At 43.3% G+C, this 13,936-nt stretch overlaps 1 protein-coding gene across 7 annotated transcripts in view; it reads right to left on the bottom strand.

Moving 5' to 3' along the window:
- Positions 1-524: 524 nt before the first annotated feature.
- The window catches only part of akap11 (A kinase (PRKA) anchor protein 11), a 29,862-nt gene continuing 16,450 nt past the window's right edge, over positions 525-13,936 (bottom strand). For 5 of the 7 annotated variants that reach the window (XM_014173902.2, XM_014173906.2, XM_014173903.2 and 2 more), the window contains 5 exons: positions 12,174-12,320; positions 10,367-10,450; positions 5,585-5,631; positions 4,750-4,946; positions 525-4,593 (listed from right to left, as the gene is read on the bottom strand). In XM_014173902.2, coding sequence (XP_014029377.2) covers positions 4,420-4,593; positions 4,750-4,946; positions 5,585-5,631; positions 10,367-10,450; positions 12,174-12,320 — 649 coding nt within the window. In that variant the 3' untranslated portion in view covers positions 525-4,419. Of the gene's footprint in view, positions 4,594-4,749; positions 4,947-5,584; positions 7,051-10,366; positions 10,451-12,173; positions 12,321-13,936 lie in introns of those variants that run through there. The other 2 variants (XM_014173907.2, XR_006762018.1) reach the window with 2 other exon arrangements.

The following is a 13,936-nucleotide window of genomic DNA, read 5'->3' as shown; positions in this document are numbered from 1 at the left end:
TGCAAATAGCTTTCCCCCCCCCATCCTGTCAGAAAGACAGACACTAGCTACCATTCATCTCAGGCCTCTGGGGCAGAAAAGCACAATGACAGTAACACTAATGCCTAATTACAGACATATGGATGGGAGGGAAACCATGTGTAATTATATACAGTACCAACAATGGCTGTCTGTGTGGCAGCATGGATGAATAAACACCTCCGAAAAACACTTGTCAGGAACAGAAGAGTTCGGCTTGGTTAAGTAATCTCACGGTTTCCTCTTAGAATTACAAATGATCCGTTTGTGGTACAACCGTTGACATGACGCAAGTGAAGCTACTGCTTGTTTGAATGGCAGTTCTGAGAAAAAGCCCCCCCCCCACTCCAAAATAAGCCCAAAACACCTGGACGAGGTGCATGCAAGACCAAAAGCAAGTCTTACTTAAAGTCAACTTTAATGATTTCCAGCATAGCCTAAAAGGGACAACATTCTCTACATCACACAAATCTGTATACTAGGTAGATAATTAGGCAGAATCAGAATACCAGAGCACATGAAAAAGCTTTATTGTTACACACAGCTTAAACAATGACAAATAGTGCTTCGACGTCAAGCTTAGAATGTGTGAGCTTTTTAGCAATGTCACTAGAAGGGGACTAGTAGTGTTCTCACTGTTATAACTTACATAAATTAGCATTAAATATCTTATTTGACAAGATTTTACAAAGAAGCAGGAAAAATACAGGATCGAGTAAACACAGGTTGCCTTCTGCTGTGCAAGACAAGATGATAGTAACACTGCAACACTGACAGTAACAAAACAGACGTATACACCTGATAGTACATTTGAACTGTGGAGTCATTTCTCTGCAGACGCACATTCAGCTTTAAATAACACATAGGGGCAGGCAGGCGGCCAGGCAGGCGGTCAGACAGGTGGCCTGTGAAGGAAAACATAGGAATGTACAGGTACACTAAATACATTGATCGATACAGGAGGGCCAGACAGATGAGCTGTCTATATGTTTACAATCACAACTCAACATATTACAATCCCCCTCAGAGACTCAGGAAACTGATATAATGTAGCATAGTTGGCTAACTCTTACAGGTTCTATATACTCTCTCCTCCATACATTCCTCTTTGATTACATAGATTTTCTCCTATTAATACCTACTTTTCCCCTATACATTTTGGGAATTTTTTTTTTTACTACAACTTTTTAAAGTACTTTTGATTAAGTGTTCAGATACGTTAAGGTAATAAACAATGTGAAACATTTCCTTCATATTTCACATGGATCAGCAACATTTGGCAGCTCAGAGAATCAGTGTTAATACACAAGGCATCAGCAGTGGCCTACTATTGTACTGTATGCTGTCAGGGAGTTTGACAACGTGGAATCTATACTGTATGCTGTCAGGGAGTTTGACAACGTGGAATCTATACTGTATGCTGTCAACGTGGAATCTATACTGTATGCTGTCAGGGAGTTTGACAACGTGGAATCTATACTGTATGCTGTCAGGGAGTTTGACAACGTGGAATCTATACTGTATGCTGTCAGGGAGTTTGACAACGTGGAATCTATACTGTATGCTGTCAGGGAGTTTGACAACGTGGAATCTATACTGTATGCTGTCAGGGAGTTTTAACTGGGGATAATGCACAGCTGAAGTGTCATTGGGGCTCGTTCAAGGACAGGCAAGTCAATATAATAATATTCAAGTGATGAAGAGCATGAGGATCAGGCCATACTGCTACTAAACACTGAACAGCTCTGCTGATGGTGTAGCTATAGTACAGTGCAGAAATATAGAAAGGGTTAATGAACTAGAATCTGTTCCGTTGTTACCGTGACGGCAGCAGCAGAACAGCCAAACTCAACGGTTCAATGTGGGCATGCAGACCATGGTATATTTAAGCAATAAGGCATGAGGAGGTGTGGTATATGACCAATATACCACGGCTAATGGCTGTTCTTATGCACGTCGCAACTCAGAGCGCTTGGATACAGCCCTTAGTCGTGGTATATTTGCCATAAACAACAAACCCCGGAGCTGCCTTATTGCTGTTATAAACTGGTTACCAACATAATTAGAACAGTAAAAATAAATGCTTTGCCATACAGACTGTCAGCCAATCAGCATTCAGGGCTTGAACCACCCACTTTATAATACAGCGTAGAGATGCCACAGCATGGTCAATATCCCCATAATTTCACATTGTCTGAAATTCCCTTAATAATACAAATCATCATCACAGCGTGTCACAATGCCAGAGATTCCTTTAGGGTCTGTGTGTGTTGGCTACTGTGGTTGACTGACTGTGTGTGACTAAGGTTAACCTTAACAGGATATGGGGCCACTCACTCAGAAGTGTCATCACGTTGTGGTATCATCTATAAGGAGGCAGAAGCCTGGGGCAACCAGAGTGGAAATGCCCATCCTCAACTCACCTCCCTAAAAGTGCATTCATAGCAGGAGTAGTGCCGGATGTGTGTGTGTGTGTGTGTGTGTGTGTGTGTGTGTGTTGGGGGTAAGAGAGGGAAGTTGCGGGGGTCAGATGCCCTAAGCTGTGTGTGCCCTGAGCTAAAAACCGGTCAGTTGTGGTGGAGAGGTGCAGACTGAGAACATGTCTTTAATTAGGACAACTACTGTGTGTGTGTCACAGGATGTTCCCAGCAGTGGACAAGGCCCTTCTAGATAACCAGCACATCACATGGATAAAGCACGCACGCTATAGTAGGAAGTCTCTACTGTAGCTAATGGCAACATAGAGCTCACTGATAATCAAGGCTTCCTTCATATAATAGAGCACTTTCTCATATTTCACTTCAAATCTTAAAAAATCTTGGTAACATCCTTTACAAATAAAATGTTTGATAAACAAATCTGCTGCTAGGTTCATTGCGTATTTTACACTTAGAGCATGGGAGACACACAGATACTATATCATGAAATGTAACCCATTATATTGAGACCACTCATATGTTGTAAACAATTATCTTTTCAAAGGACATGTGATCTTAAACTCAGTTATACTCATCGTAAAGGCTGTTAGAATCAACATGCACTTGTATTCATGTGAGTCTATTTGTGTGAGTATTCGTGTATGTGTAGTCATTCGAGGTTGAGTGCATTCGTGTGAGTGTATGTGTATTCGTGTGAATGTATGTGTATTTGTGTATTCATGTGAGTGTGACTGTATTCATGTGAGTGCATTCAGTCTATTTGTATTCATGTATGTGTATTCATGTGAGTGTATGTGTATTCATGTGAGTGTATTCATGTGAGTGTATGTGTATTCATGTGAGTGTATTCATGTGAGTGTATGTGTATTCATGTGAGTGTATTCATGTGAGTATTGTTGGTCCCCAATCATGTGGAAACACCACCACAGAGGAGAGCTAAGGTGATGACATTATCTGGCCTGCAGCTATGGGGATTCCCTAACAGAAAACACTTTCAATTCATCACTTTCTCCCTCTCCCTTTCACTGACATTTCTCAACCCATAGCTCTCGATCTAACACGGTTCAGCCCCCCGTGTCCGTATGTCTGTCAGGTTTCCCTTTCTCTCTGTAACAGAGGTTAAGGTTACTCTCTCGCTCTCCCCTGGAACAGAAGGTTCCTGTCTGTAACAGAGGTTAAGGTTACTCACGCCCTCTCCCCTGGAACAGAAGGTTCCTGTCTGTAACAGAGGTTAAGGTTACTCTCGCCCTCTCCCCTGGAACAGAAGGTTCCTGTCTGTAACAGAGGTTAAGGTTACTCTCTGTAGCACCAGCGTGGGAGCGCTTTAACAAAGCCAGTCGTCAACGACAGCACACTAATCAACACGTGATATACAGACCAATATTAAAGGGATACTTTAGGATTTCGGCAATGAAGAGTCAGATAAACCAATGGATACCGGATATGCTTCTGCGTGCAGTTTGAAAGTTGCTAACTAGTGTTAGTGCAATTGCTAACTAGCATTAGCACAATGAGTGGAAGTCTATGGGTAACTGCTGGCATGCTTGTCATTGCGCCAATGCTATCCGGTTGTTCATCTGACTGAGGAAGTAGAAAATCCAGAAGAATCCCTTTAAAAACAACCCCAACAAAACCAGAGAAGAGAGAAGAAAATACACAATTGCTTTCAGTCACGGCATTCAAGATGCCCACAATAATAAGAATAGCTGTTTTTAATAGCGTCCTTTGGGTAACGATGGGGGTACAGCCCTATAAGGGACAGGATCCACAGTACGAGGAGGATAGATTGGGGGTTCGGGGTTTGGCAGGTACGCTGCACATCACTGAGAAGTGATGGGAATCTTCATAGGGTTTAGTTTAACAGGTAGTGCTCACTATGTAGCAGGCTTCACAGATATACTGTACAGTAAGCAGTGTTGGGGAGAGGTAAGGAGGGAGGGGAGGTAGGAGAGGTGCAGTCAGCCTAAGCGTGCTCCAGGAGCCACGGGAAGAGGGGAGTGTGGTGGGATGCTCTCCCCGCCTCTCTGGGTTCAGACTGGGGTGGGGCGTGGGTCTCCTCACAGTAACGCAGCAGGGCTTGGAGCAGCTCTCCCACCTTCCACTTCCTGTCCTTCAGCCTCTGGACCACCGCAGGCAGCTGGAAGGGCAGACAGAACAAAGCTCAGCAAGCAGTAACTAATACACACCGCAGTAATGACTGAGGTACCACTGTGTGTGTGTGTGTGTGTGTGTGTGTGTGTGTGTGTGTGTGTGTGTGTGTGTAATCCTTTGGTCGTGGGTTAAGGTTACTCACCTGCTGCAGCTCCCTGCTGTCACTAGGACTCAGCTGAACCATGGGCAGGTCAGCCATGGAGGCTGCCGCCCACTGCAGCATGCTCCTGAGCTGTGGGTCAAAGGTCATGTGCTGTGGGTCAGGGGTCATCTCCCTGAGCTCAGAGTTTACCACCAGGAGGTGCCTGTAAGCCTGAGCCTGGCCCACACGCACTGAACCTGAAGGGGGAGAGAAGAGATATCAGCTTCCTCACACTCCTGTCTCTGTCTGACAGTCGTCCCTATAGTACAGTAATATATCATCCCAACCAGCTCTCCCTGCGTTTCCTCTCCTCTGGTGGTGGGCCAAGCATGTTTCCCACGATCCCTCCCCCATTTGGCTGGCTGGGCCTGACACAGCCTGGAGCCTTAACCCCTCAGTCCACTGGGGAATCTGGTCTGACAGGCAGAGACCTCAGGCAGAGACCTCAGGCAGAGACCTCAGGCAGAGTAGATGAATGAGTGGCAGTGTGGCTGAATGTGTGGGTGGTGGGTGAATTCCCCTCCTAGCAGCACAGACACACACACAGCGCCAAGTCTAACCACTCTTAATCTATAGCAGGGAACTACGTATTACCACACAGGACTTAGGACAGGGATGTCTTCATGCTGCTCAGGTGCATGCTGAGGTGGTTCTGTTTGTAGTGTGGCTGTGCAACATGGTAAGGTATGTAGGTAAGGTATGTACTGTTTGCAGCTGATAAGGACCAAGTTACTATCAAAGGTTTCATGTAGAAATTAGAAAGAGAATATAAAGCAGCCTATTTGCCATCGATATCCGGTGCAGTTAATGATAGAAGTAACTAACTATGTCATACCGCAGGATTCATCCTTGGTCTCGAGCTCCTTGTCCTCAGTGCCTTCGCTGTGGAGTGAGAAATATTACACTGGTAAGAGAACTGACCAGCACAGGACCATTGTAGACACAGAGAGAAGAGAGGGAGAGAAAGAGCGTGCAGAGAGAGAGGGACAGCAGATAGAAAACAGGAAGGAGAGTGAGACAGAGCAGATAGGAGAGAAGAGGGAGGAAGAAGAGTGAGAGAGAGAGCAGATACAGATACAGAAGCGAGAGGAGAGAAGAGTGAGAGAGCAGATAGAGAGCAGATAGAGAGAGGAGAGAAGAGTGAGCAGATGGGAGAGCGAGCAGGCAGAATCTGGAGCCACACAGCATGCAAGAGGATACTGCGAGACAGACCACAGCTCCCAACATGCAAACTGGCATATAGCAAATCTGAATTCCATATAGGTTATAGTACTGCAGACAGAAGTAGTGCACTATCTATTCCTTAGGACATTACATTAGTGAACTAGACCTGGGACATTACATTATAGTGAACTAGACCTGGGCAATATTGACAAAAATCCATATCGCGATAAATTGCCTGAATTAATGCGATAACGATAAATAGAACAATACGTTTATAACAGTAATGTGCATGACTGTCTGTTTTAATTATCCTTTAAAACTACTAGTTTGATGGTTGTAGCCATCAACTGTCCCGTTAACAATCAACCATATTAGCAAACTTATTTCATTTCCAAACTTCACATTTCTCTAGTACAGGCTACTTCTCGTAATGAACAATATCAGCATAATCCCTGCGATAAATGATTGGTATGGTTGGTGTCGATCATTTGATTTATTGTCAGCAACTCCCAGCATGCTCATCTCTCCCAGTCCCCTGACTTTAGCTCTCCCCAACCGACCATTACAGTGGAAACAGTCAGAGCTTCTCTCATAGTCCTACATTCCTACCCTAGTGACTATTCACTCTTCACTATGCTTAACCATTAGCAGGAGACTTATAAAATCATACTTTCCATATCTCTACTGTACATACACTACCAGTCAAAAGATTGAGAACACCTACTCATTCAAGGGATTTTATTTATTTTCACATTGTAGAATAATAGTTAAGACATCAAAACTATGAAATAACACATATGGAATCATGTAGTAACCAAAAAAGTGTTATACAAATCAAAATATATTTAAGATTCTTCAAATAGCCAACTTTTGCCTTGAGTGCTTTGTACACGCTTGGCATTCTCTCAACCAGCTTCACCTGGAATGCTTTTCCAACAGTCTGGAAGGAGTTCCCACATATGCTGAGCACTTGTTGGCTGCTTTTCCTTCATTCTGCGGTCCGACTCATCCCAAACCATCTCAATTTGGTTGAGGTCCAGGGATTGTGGATGCCAGATCATCTGATGCAGCACTCCATCACTCTCCTTCTTGGTCAAATATCCCTTACACAGCCTGGAGGTGTGTTGGGTCATTGTCCTGTTGAAAAACAAATGATAGTCCCACTAAGCACAAACCAGATGGGATTGCGTATTGCTGCAGAATGCTGAGGTAGCCATGCTGCTTCAGTGTGCCTTGAATTCTAAATAAATCACAGTGCCGCCAGCCAAGCACCCCCACACCATAACACCTCCATGCTTTACGGTGGGAAATACACATGCAGAGATAATCCGTTCACCCACATAAGGACATGGGGTTAGAACCAAAAATCTCAAATTTGGACCAGACCAAAGGACAAATTTCCACCGGTCTAATGTCCATTGCTCATGTTTCATGGCCCAAGCAAGTCTCTTCTTTATATTGGTAGTCTTTAATAGTGGTTTCATTGCAGAAATTCAACCATTAAGGCCTGATTCACACGGTCTCCTCTGAACAGCTGATGTTGAGATGTGTCTGTTACTTGAACTCTGAAGCATTTATTTGGGCTGCAATTTCTGAGGTGCAGTTAACTCTAATGAACTTATCGTCTGCAACAGTAGTAACTCAGGGTCTTCCATTCCTGTGGCAGTCCTCTTGAGAGCCAGTTTCATCATAGCGCCTCATGGGTTTTGCGACTGCACTTGAAGAAACTTCCAAAGTTCTTGAAATATTCCGTATTGACTGACCTTCATGTCTTAAAGTAGTGATGGACTGTCGTTTCTCTTTGCTTATTTGAGTGGTTCTTGCTATAATATGGACTTGATCTTTTACCAAATAGGGCTATCTTCTGTATACCCCCCTTACTTTGTCACAACACAACTGAATGGCTTAAACACATTAAGAAGGAAAGACATTCCACAAATTAACAAGGCACACCTGTTAATTGAAATGCATTCCAGGTGACTACCTCGTGAAGCTGGTTGTGAGAATGCCAAGAGTGTGCAAAGCTGTCATGGCAAAAGGTGGCTATTTGAAGAATCTCAAATATATTTTGATATGTTTATGACTTTTATGGTTACTACATGATTCCATGTGTTATTTCATAGTTGATGTCTTCACTATTATTCTACATTGTCGAAAATGGTAAAAATAAAGAAAAACTCTTGAACGAGTAGTAGGTGTTCTAAAACTTTTGACCGGTAGTGTATACATAATGCAAATATTTACAGTGTGATGTGTCAAGTGGTAAACTTGTAAAACTAAATCTACAGTTGTACATGTATTTACAGAGCCCAGGACGACAGACAACAGATTCCATTACACTTGGATCATTAACCTCTCCCATTGTCTAGCCTATACGGTATATAGATAGGACTTTCCTCCTGAAGTAGGGTGGCTTTCTCATTGTACTGTCTACTGGCTAGATATCCCTTACCGCAGGACTAGGGTGGGAGGTCTAAATGAGTCTGTTGTCATCAGTTTCCACTAGTTGAGGAGAGTCTGAGGAGAGCTCTGGTCAGGGTGTCTGCTTCTCATTCAGACATGCAGCATGCAGACAGACAGACAGAGAAAGCTGCTTCAGCCCTTCCCACAGCTACTTCAGGACACATGCAGTAGGCTTACACACACACACACACACACGAAAAATTATGTGAACCCTTTGGAAATACCTGGATTTCTGCATAAATTTCATCTGATCTTCATCTAGGTCACAACAATAGACAGTCTGCTAAACTAATAACACACAAACAGTTATATGTTCCAATGTCTTTATTGAACACACTGTGTAAACATTCACAGTGCAGGGTGGGAAAAGTATGTGAACCCTTGGATTTAATAACTGGCTGACCCTCCTTTGGCAGCAATAACCTCAACCAAACGTTTTCTGTAGTTGCGGATCAGACCTGCACAACGGTCAGGAGGAATTTTGGACCATTCCTCTTTACAAAACGGTTTCAGTTCAGCAATATTCTTGATGTCTGTTGTGAACTGCTCTCGAGGTCATGCCACAGCATCTCAAATCGATTTACTTCTGTGTTTTGGGTCGTTGTCCTGTTGCATCCCCCAACTTCTGGCGAGCTTCAATTGGTGGACAGATAGCCTTACATTCTCCTGCAAAATGTCTTGATAAACTTGGGAATTCGTTTTTCCGTCGATGATAGCAAGCTGTCCAGGCCCTGAGGCAGCCACAAACCATGATGCTCCCTCCACCATACTTTACAGTTGGGATGAGGTTTTGATGGTGTGCTGTGCCATTTTTTCTCCACACATAGTGTTGTGTGTTCCTTCCAAACAACTCAACTGTAGCTTCATCTGTCCACAGAATATTTTGCCAGTAGCGCTGTGTAACATCCAGGTGCTCTTTTAAAAACATCAGACGTGCAGCAATGGTTTTTTTGGACAGCAGTGGCTTCTTCCGTAGTGTCCTCCCATGAACACCATTCTTGTTTAGTGCTTTACGTATCGTAGACTCGTCAACAGAGATGTTAGCATGTACCAGGGATTTCTGTAAGTCTTTAGCTGACACTCTAGGATTCTTCTTAACCTCATTGAGCATTATGCGCTGTGCTCTTGCAGTCATCTTTGCAGGACGGCCACTCCTAGGGAGAGTAGCTACAGTGCTGAACTTTCTCCATTTATAGACAATTTGTCTTACCGTGGACTGATGAACATCAAGGCTTTCCAGCTTTATGTAAGTCAACAATTCTTAATCTCAGGTCTTCTGAGATCTCTTTTGTTCGAGGCATGGTTCACATCAGGCAATGCTTCTTGTGAATAGCAAACTCAAATTTTGTCGTCTCATTGATTGGACTCCAGGTTAGCTGACTCCTGAGTCCAATTAGCTTTAGGAGAAGTCATTAGCCTAGGGGTTCACATACTTTTTCCAACCTACACTGTGAATGTTTAAATTATATATTCAATATAGACAATAAAAATACAATAATTTGTGTGTTATTAGTTTAAGCACACTATGTTTGTCTATTGTTGTGACTTAGATGAAGATCAGATCAAATTTGATGATCAATTTATGCAGAAATCCAGGTAATTCCAAAGGTTTCACATACTTTTTCTTGCCACTGTACACACACACAGATTCCATTGACTAAGCTAATTCCACTAGTGTGCTGACAAAGTGGCGACACACAGTGACAAAGACATGCTCTGTCCTCTATGGTTATCTAGAGGGATCTGTAGAGGGTAGAAGCTGTTGTCTCATACACAGATACACAGTCACATTCTACAGCTTTGCTGATCACAGCTCTGACATCATGCAGTGATTAGGGGTGTAAGCAGAAGTTGGCCCTAACTACTGAGACAGGGTCAGATGATGTAATGGTAACGGTTAGGATATGGGGATAGGATCTGATCCTAGATCTGGAGCTATAAAGAGACTAGCGGTTAGAATTAGCACTGTTAGCTGTATGTACGGACCGACCTGTCGGAGGGAGAGAAGGACAGGTGCTCTTCATACACCTCTCCCTCTAACCCCAGGCTGCTCCAACTACTGCTGTTCCCATTGCTGCAAGAGACAAGACCATTGCTCAACACTGGGAGCTAACACTGGGCACACACAAACACAGTCTGAGGCGATGGAAACACAAAGGTCTTCCTAAGCGTTATCAAGCAAGTCTGTCTTACCTGGAAAAAACAACTGTTCCATTATTAATGTTGTCCATCTAAATGTGAGGCTTGGTATAGGCTTGGTCCTGAAAGAACTGTCAATCAAAGCAACAACTGATGACTGGTAATGATGTGAGATCACTGCATTCTCCACCAGGACATCCAGACGGCAACTGGAGCACCACATCCATCACAACACACTGCATCACTATAATTAGTCCCCATTATCAGGCTGGCTGGTACCTGCTCTGGTATGGAGAGAATGATGTGGCAATCTAAAAATAACTCCGCCTATGTCAATCAGCTCATTAATGACCCAGCTAAAACCGAAGTGTCTCGGGAGCTGTGGTTTGTGAGAGTGGTATGCTGAAAGGTCGTTCAAGTTCGAATCGTTTTGAAATGGAGCCGTTCCTTTCCTGGGTTATTTGGTTTATTTGTTGACAAATGGGAGATGGTTGGATAGGTCTTTTGATGGACTTTGTTCCTGTGGAAAGGGCCTGGGGCAGAGAAAGAGACAGGCTGCTACAGACACAGCCTTTAGTAAATATTATGATACCTTCACTAGGTCCTGTTGGCCAACATAACTAGCTGCTCTCCTCACACATTCTCCCTTTCACTATCTGGGGAGAGAAGTGTACATGTGTACTGGGTCTGTTCCATAGAGATCGCAGACTGAGACTTGGAATGTCAAGAACTCTACTCCTACCCTGAGACTATAGACTGGTGAGACCATGTCACTCTCAGAGCATTACACCAGATTCACACCAACAGACCTGTGTGTGTGTGTCTATCAGAAAGGAAAATACATTTCTCTTAAAAAGCTAGACATTATCCTTATGCAGTTACTCAAACAATCTCAGCAGAACTCGGCATTTAACAGCCATTTAAAATCTAGAACATTGACACGAGGAGAGACTATATTTGCTCAAATCAGAGTTAATCGTTTCATGGCAGGGGAAGGTACTAGAGCCCTCAAACTCAACTCTGGACCTCAAAGCCAGTTCCTTTGCGTTTTTTTAATCATTCCCCTCTAACCAGGGATTGATTGAGACCTGGTAAGAGCGTAATAGCACTATTCTAGAGGTTTCCAAATGATACATTCTGCTGTCAGTGACCTAGTGACTTCACATCCTCCAGAGGCCTGCTAACGTCAGCCTGACAGGTAACATGGAGGAACCGGTCTTGTACCGATCTCAACTCAGTCTCACAGGATCAAACCAGCTAATCACTAAATCACCACAGTCACCTTAAAACCACATGGGAAACACCATTTGATCTCTCGACTGAAAAATACATCTATTTCTCATTGGCAGTGTAGCCAAAGCGATGATGACTGACTTGCATTCATTAGTTTCAGCATTCATTTAAGTCTAGGCTGAATGCCACAACCATAGTCGAAAGCTCTACTATTCATATCATCCATCTGTGGACATTGAACATGGGTTAGAGTCATTCGCTGGTGTGTGAGAGACAACAGTGCTCATAGACAATAGAGAAGTGTTTCAAGAGGTGAATCATTAGTCAGCTAATCTAGACTAGAGACATTTAATTTAGCCTTCAGAGAAACTAAAAGAATAGAGCAGAATAGTTTGAGACTACATGATGTTCAGTGTGTTCTCTACCTGTCGCTGAGGTGCAGGAAGCTGCTGGTCTCGTCAGGGTGTTCGTCCTCGAAGCTGAGGCGGGACCAGCTGCCCAGGCTGTCGTCTCCCACACTCAGACTGAGCTGCTGGGACACCGAGGACTCTGTGGCCTCCCTGCCTGGGAAACTACCACAGGGACAGGGGAGGGAACCAGACACATTAATAAAGAATTTTTATACATAGGGATACAGAGAATAGTTAGTTATCAAGATGGTGAACCCCTTCTTGGCTCCTTTACTATGGTTGCGTAAGCTGGTCAAATACGGAAAAGAAAAATGTTTGGACTCACTCTACAATGAATTGACCAATATGGTGCGTCACAAGAACTTGCCTTACCTATTACTAACCATTGCAGTTAACCCATAAGGAAATCCACGTGAACAGTCATAGAAACTTACAGAAATTGTCTCCGCATGTGATTGTAACATTAGTGCTAGTCACAGAGTGGTGGTGTTGTGTCTTAAAAATGTTTAAAAGGAGAGCCTCACACTCTAGGAGCTCAGATGCAATCATTTAACCTAATAACAAGCTGTCGTCATCAGGGTATAATGACAAACACTGCCTGTCACTAGTTTATATAGTGTCAAAGGACACACACAGGTGTGGCTTGATATCATTGATTTATTTACAGATATAAATAGAACATATAAAAAGCATGAATGGATAACCTACGATCATAGATACAATTTTCTACATAGGCCTGTAAACATTTACAATGAATAGGAAAAGCACAATAATCACAAGAATGGCTTCAGATCAAAGTCTACGTTGAGACTGAAGGGAGCAAGGGTCTTTAATTTAAAGATCCAGGCAGCCTCTCGTTTCAACAATACATTGTCAAGATCACCCACTCTCCTAGACAGGGTGACGCGTTCGATGCCGAAATAGCGAAGGTTTGCTTCCAAAAAGTGGGCCGCAATTGGTTACGTCGAGATTTTGCACCTAATGGTGCTACGATGTTCCCGAGATTCATACTTTTAATTCGCGCTTCGTTTTACCCAAATCATTTTTACCACAAGGACCAGTTAGTGGCAACAAAAAGTATTTGAACCCTTTTGGAATGACCTGAATTTCTGCATAAATTGGTCATAAAATTTGATCTGAGCTTCATCTAAGTCACAACAAAAGACAAAAACAGTCTGCTTAAACTAATAACACACAAACAATTATACATTTTCATGTCTTTATTGAACACACTGTGTAAACATTCACAGTGCAGGGTGGGAAAAGTATGTGAACCCTTGGATTTAATAACTGGCTGACTCTCCTTTGGCAGCAATAACCTCAACCAAACGTTTTCTGTAGTTGCGGATCAGACCTGCATAACGGTCAGGAGGAATTTTGGTCCATTCCTCTTTACAAAACAGTTTCAGTTCAGCAATATTATTGATGTTTGTTGTGAACTGCTCTCGAGGTCATGCCACAGCATCTAAAAATCGGGTAGAGGTCAGGACTCTGAATGGGCCACTCCAGAAGGCGTATTTTCTTCTGTTGAAGCCATTCTGTTGTTGATTTACTCCTGTGTTTTGGGTTGTTGTCCTGTTGCATCCAACTTCTGGCGAGCTTCAATTGGTGGACAGATAGCCTTACATTCTCCTGCAAAATGTCTTGATAAACTTGGGAATTCATTTTTCTGTCAATGATAGCAAGCTGTCCAGGCCCTGAGGCAGCACAGCAGCCCCAAACCATGATGCTCCCTCCACCATACTTTACAGTTGGGATGAGGTTTTGATGTTGGTGTG

Source organism: Salmo salar, chromosome ssa25, assembly GCF_905237065.1.
Source record: "Salmo salar chromosome ssa25, Ssal_v3.1, whole genome shotgun sequence".
Classification (NCBI taxonomy): Eukaryota; Metazoa; Chordata; class Actinopteri; order Salmoniformes; family Salmonidae; genus Salmo; species Salmo salar.
Note: the sequence above shows the minus strand (reverse complement) of the source record. Positions and strands in the feature narration are given on the sequence as shown.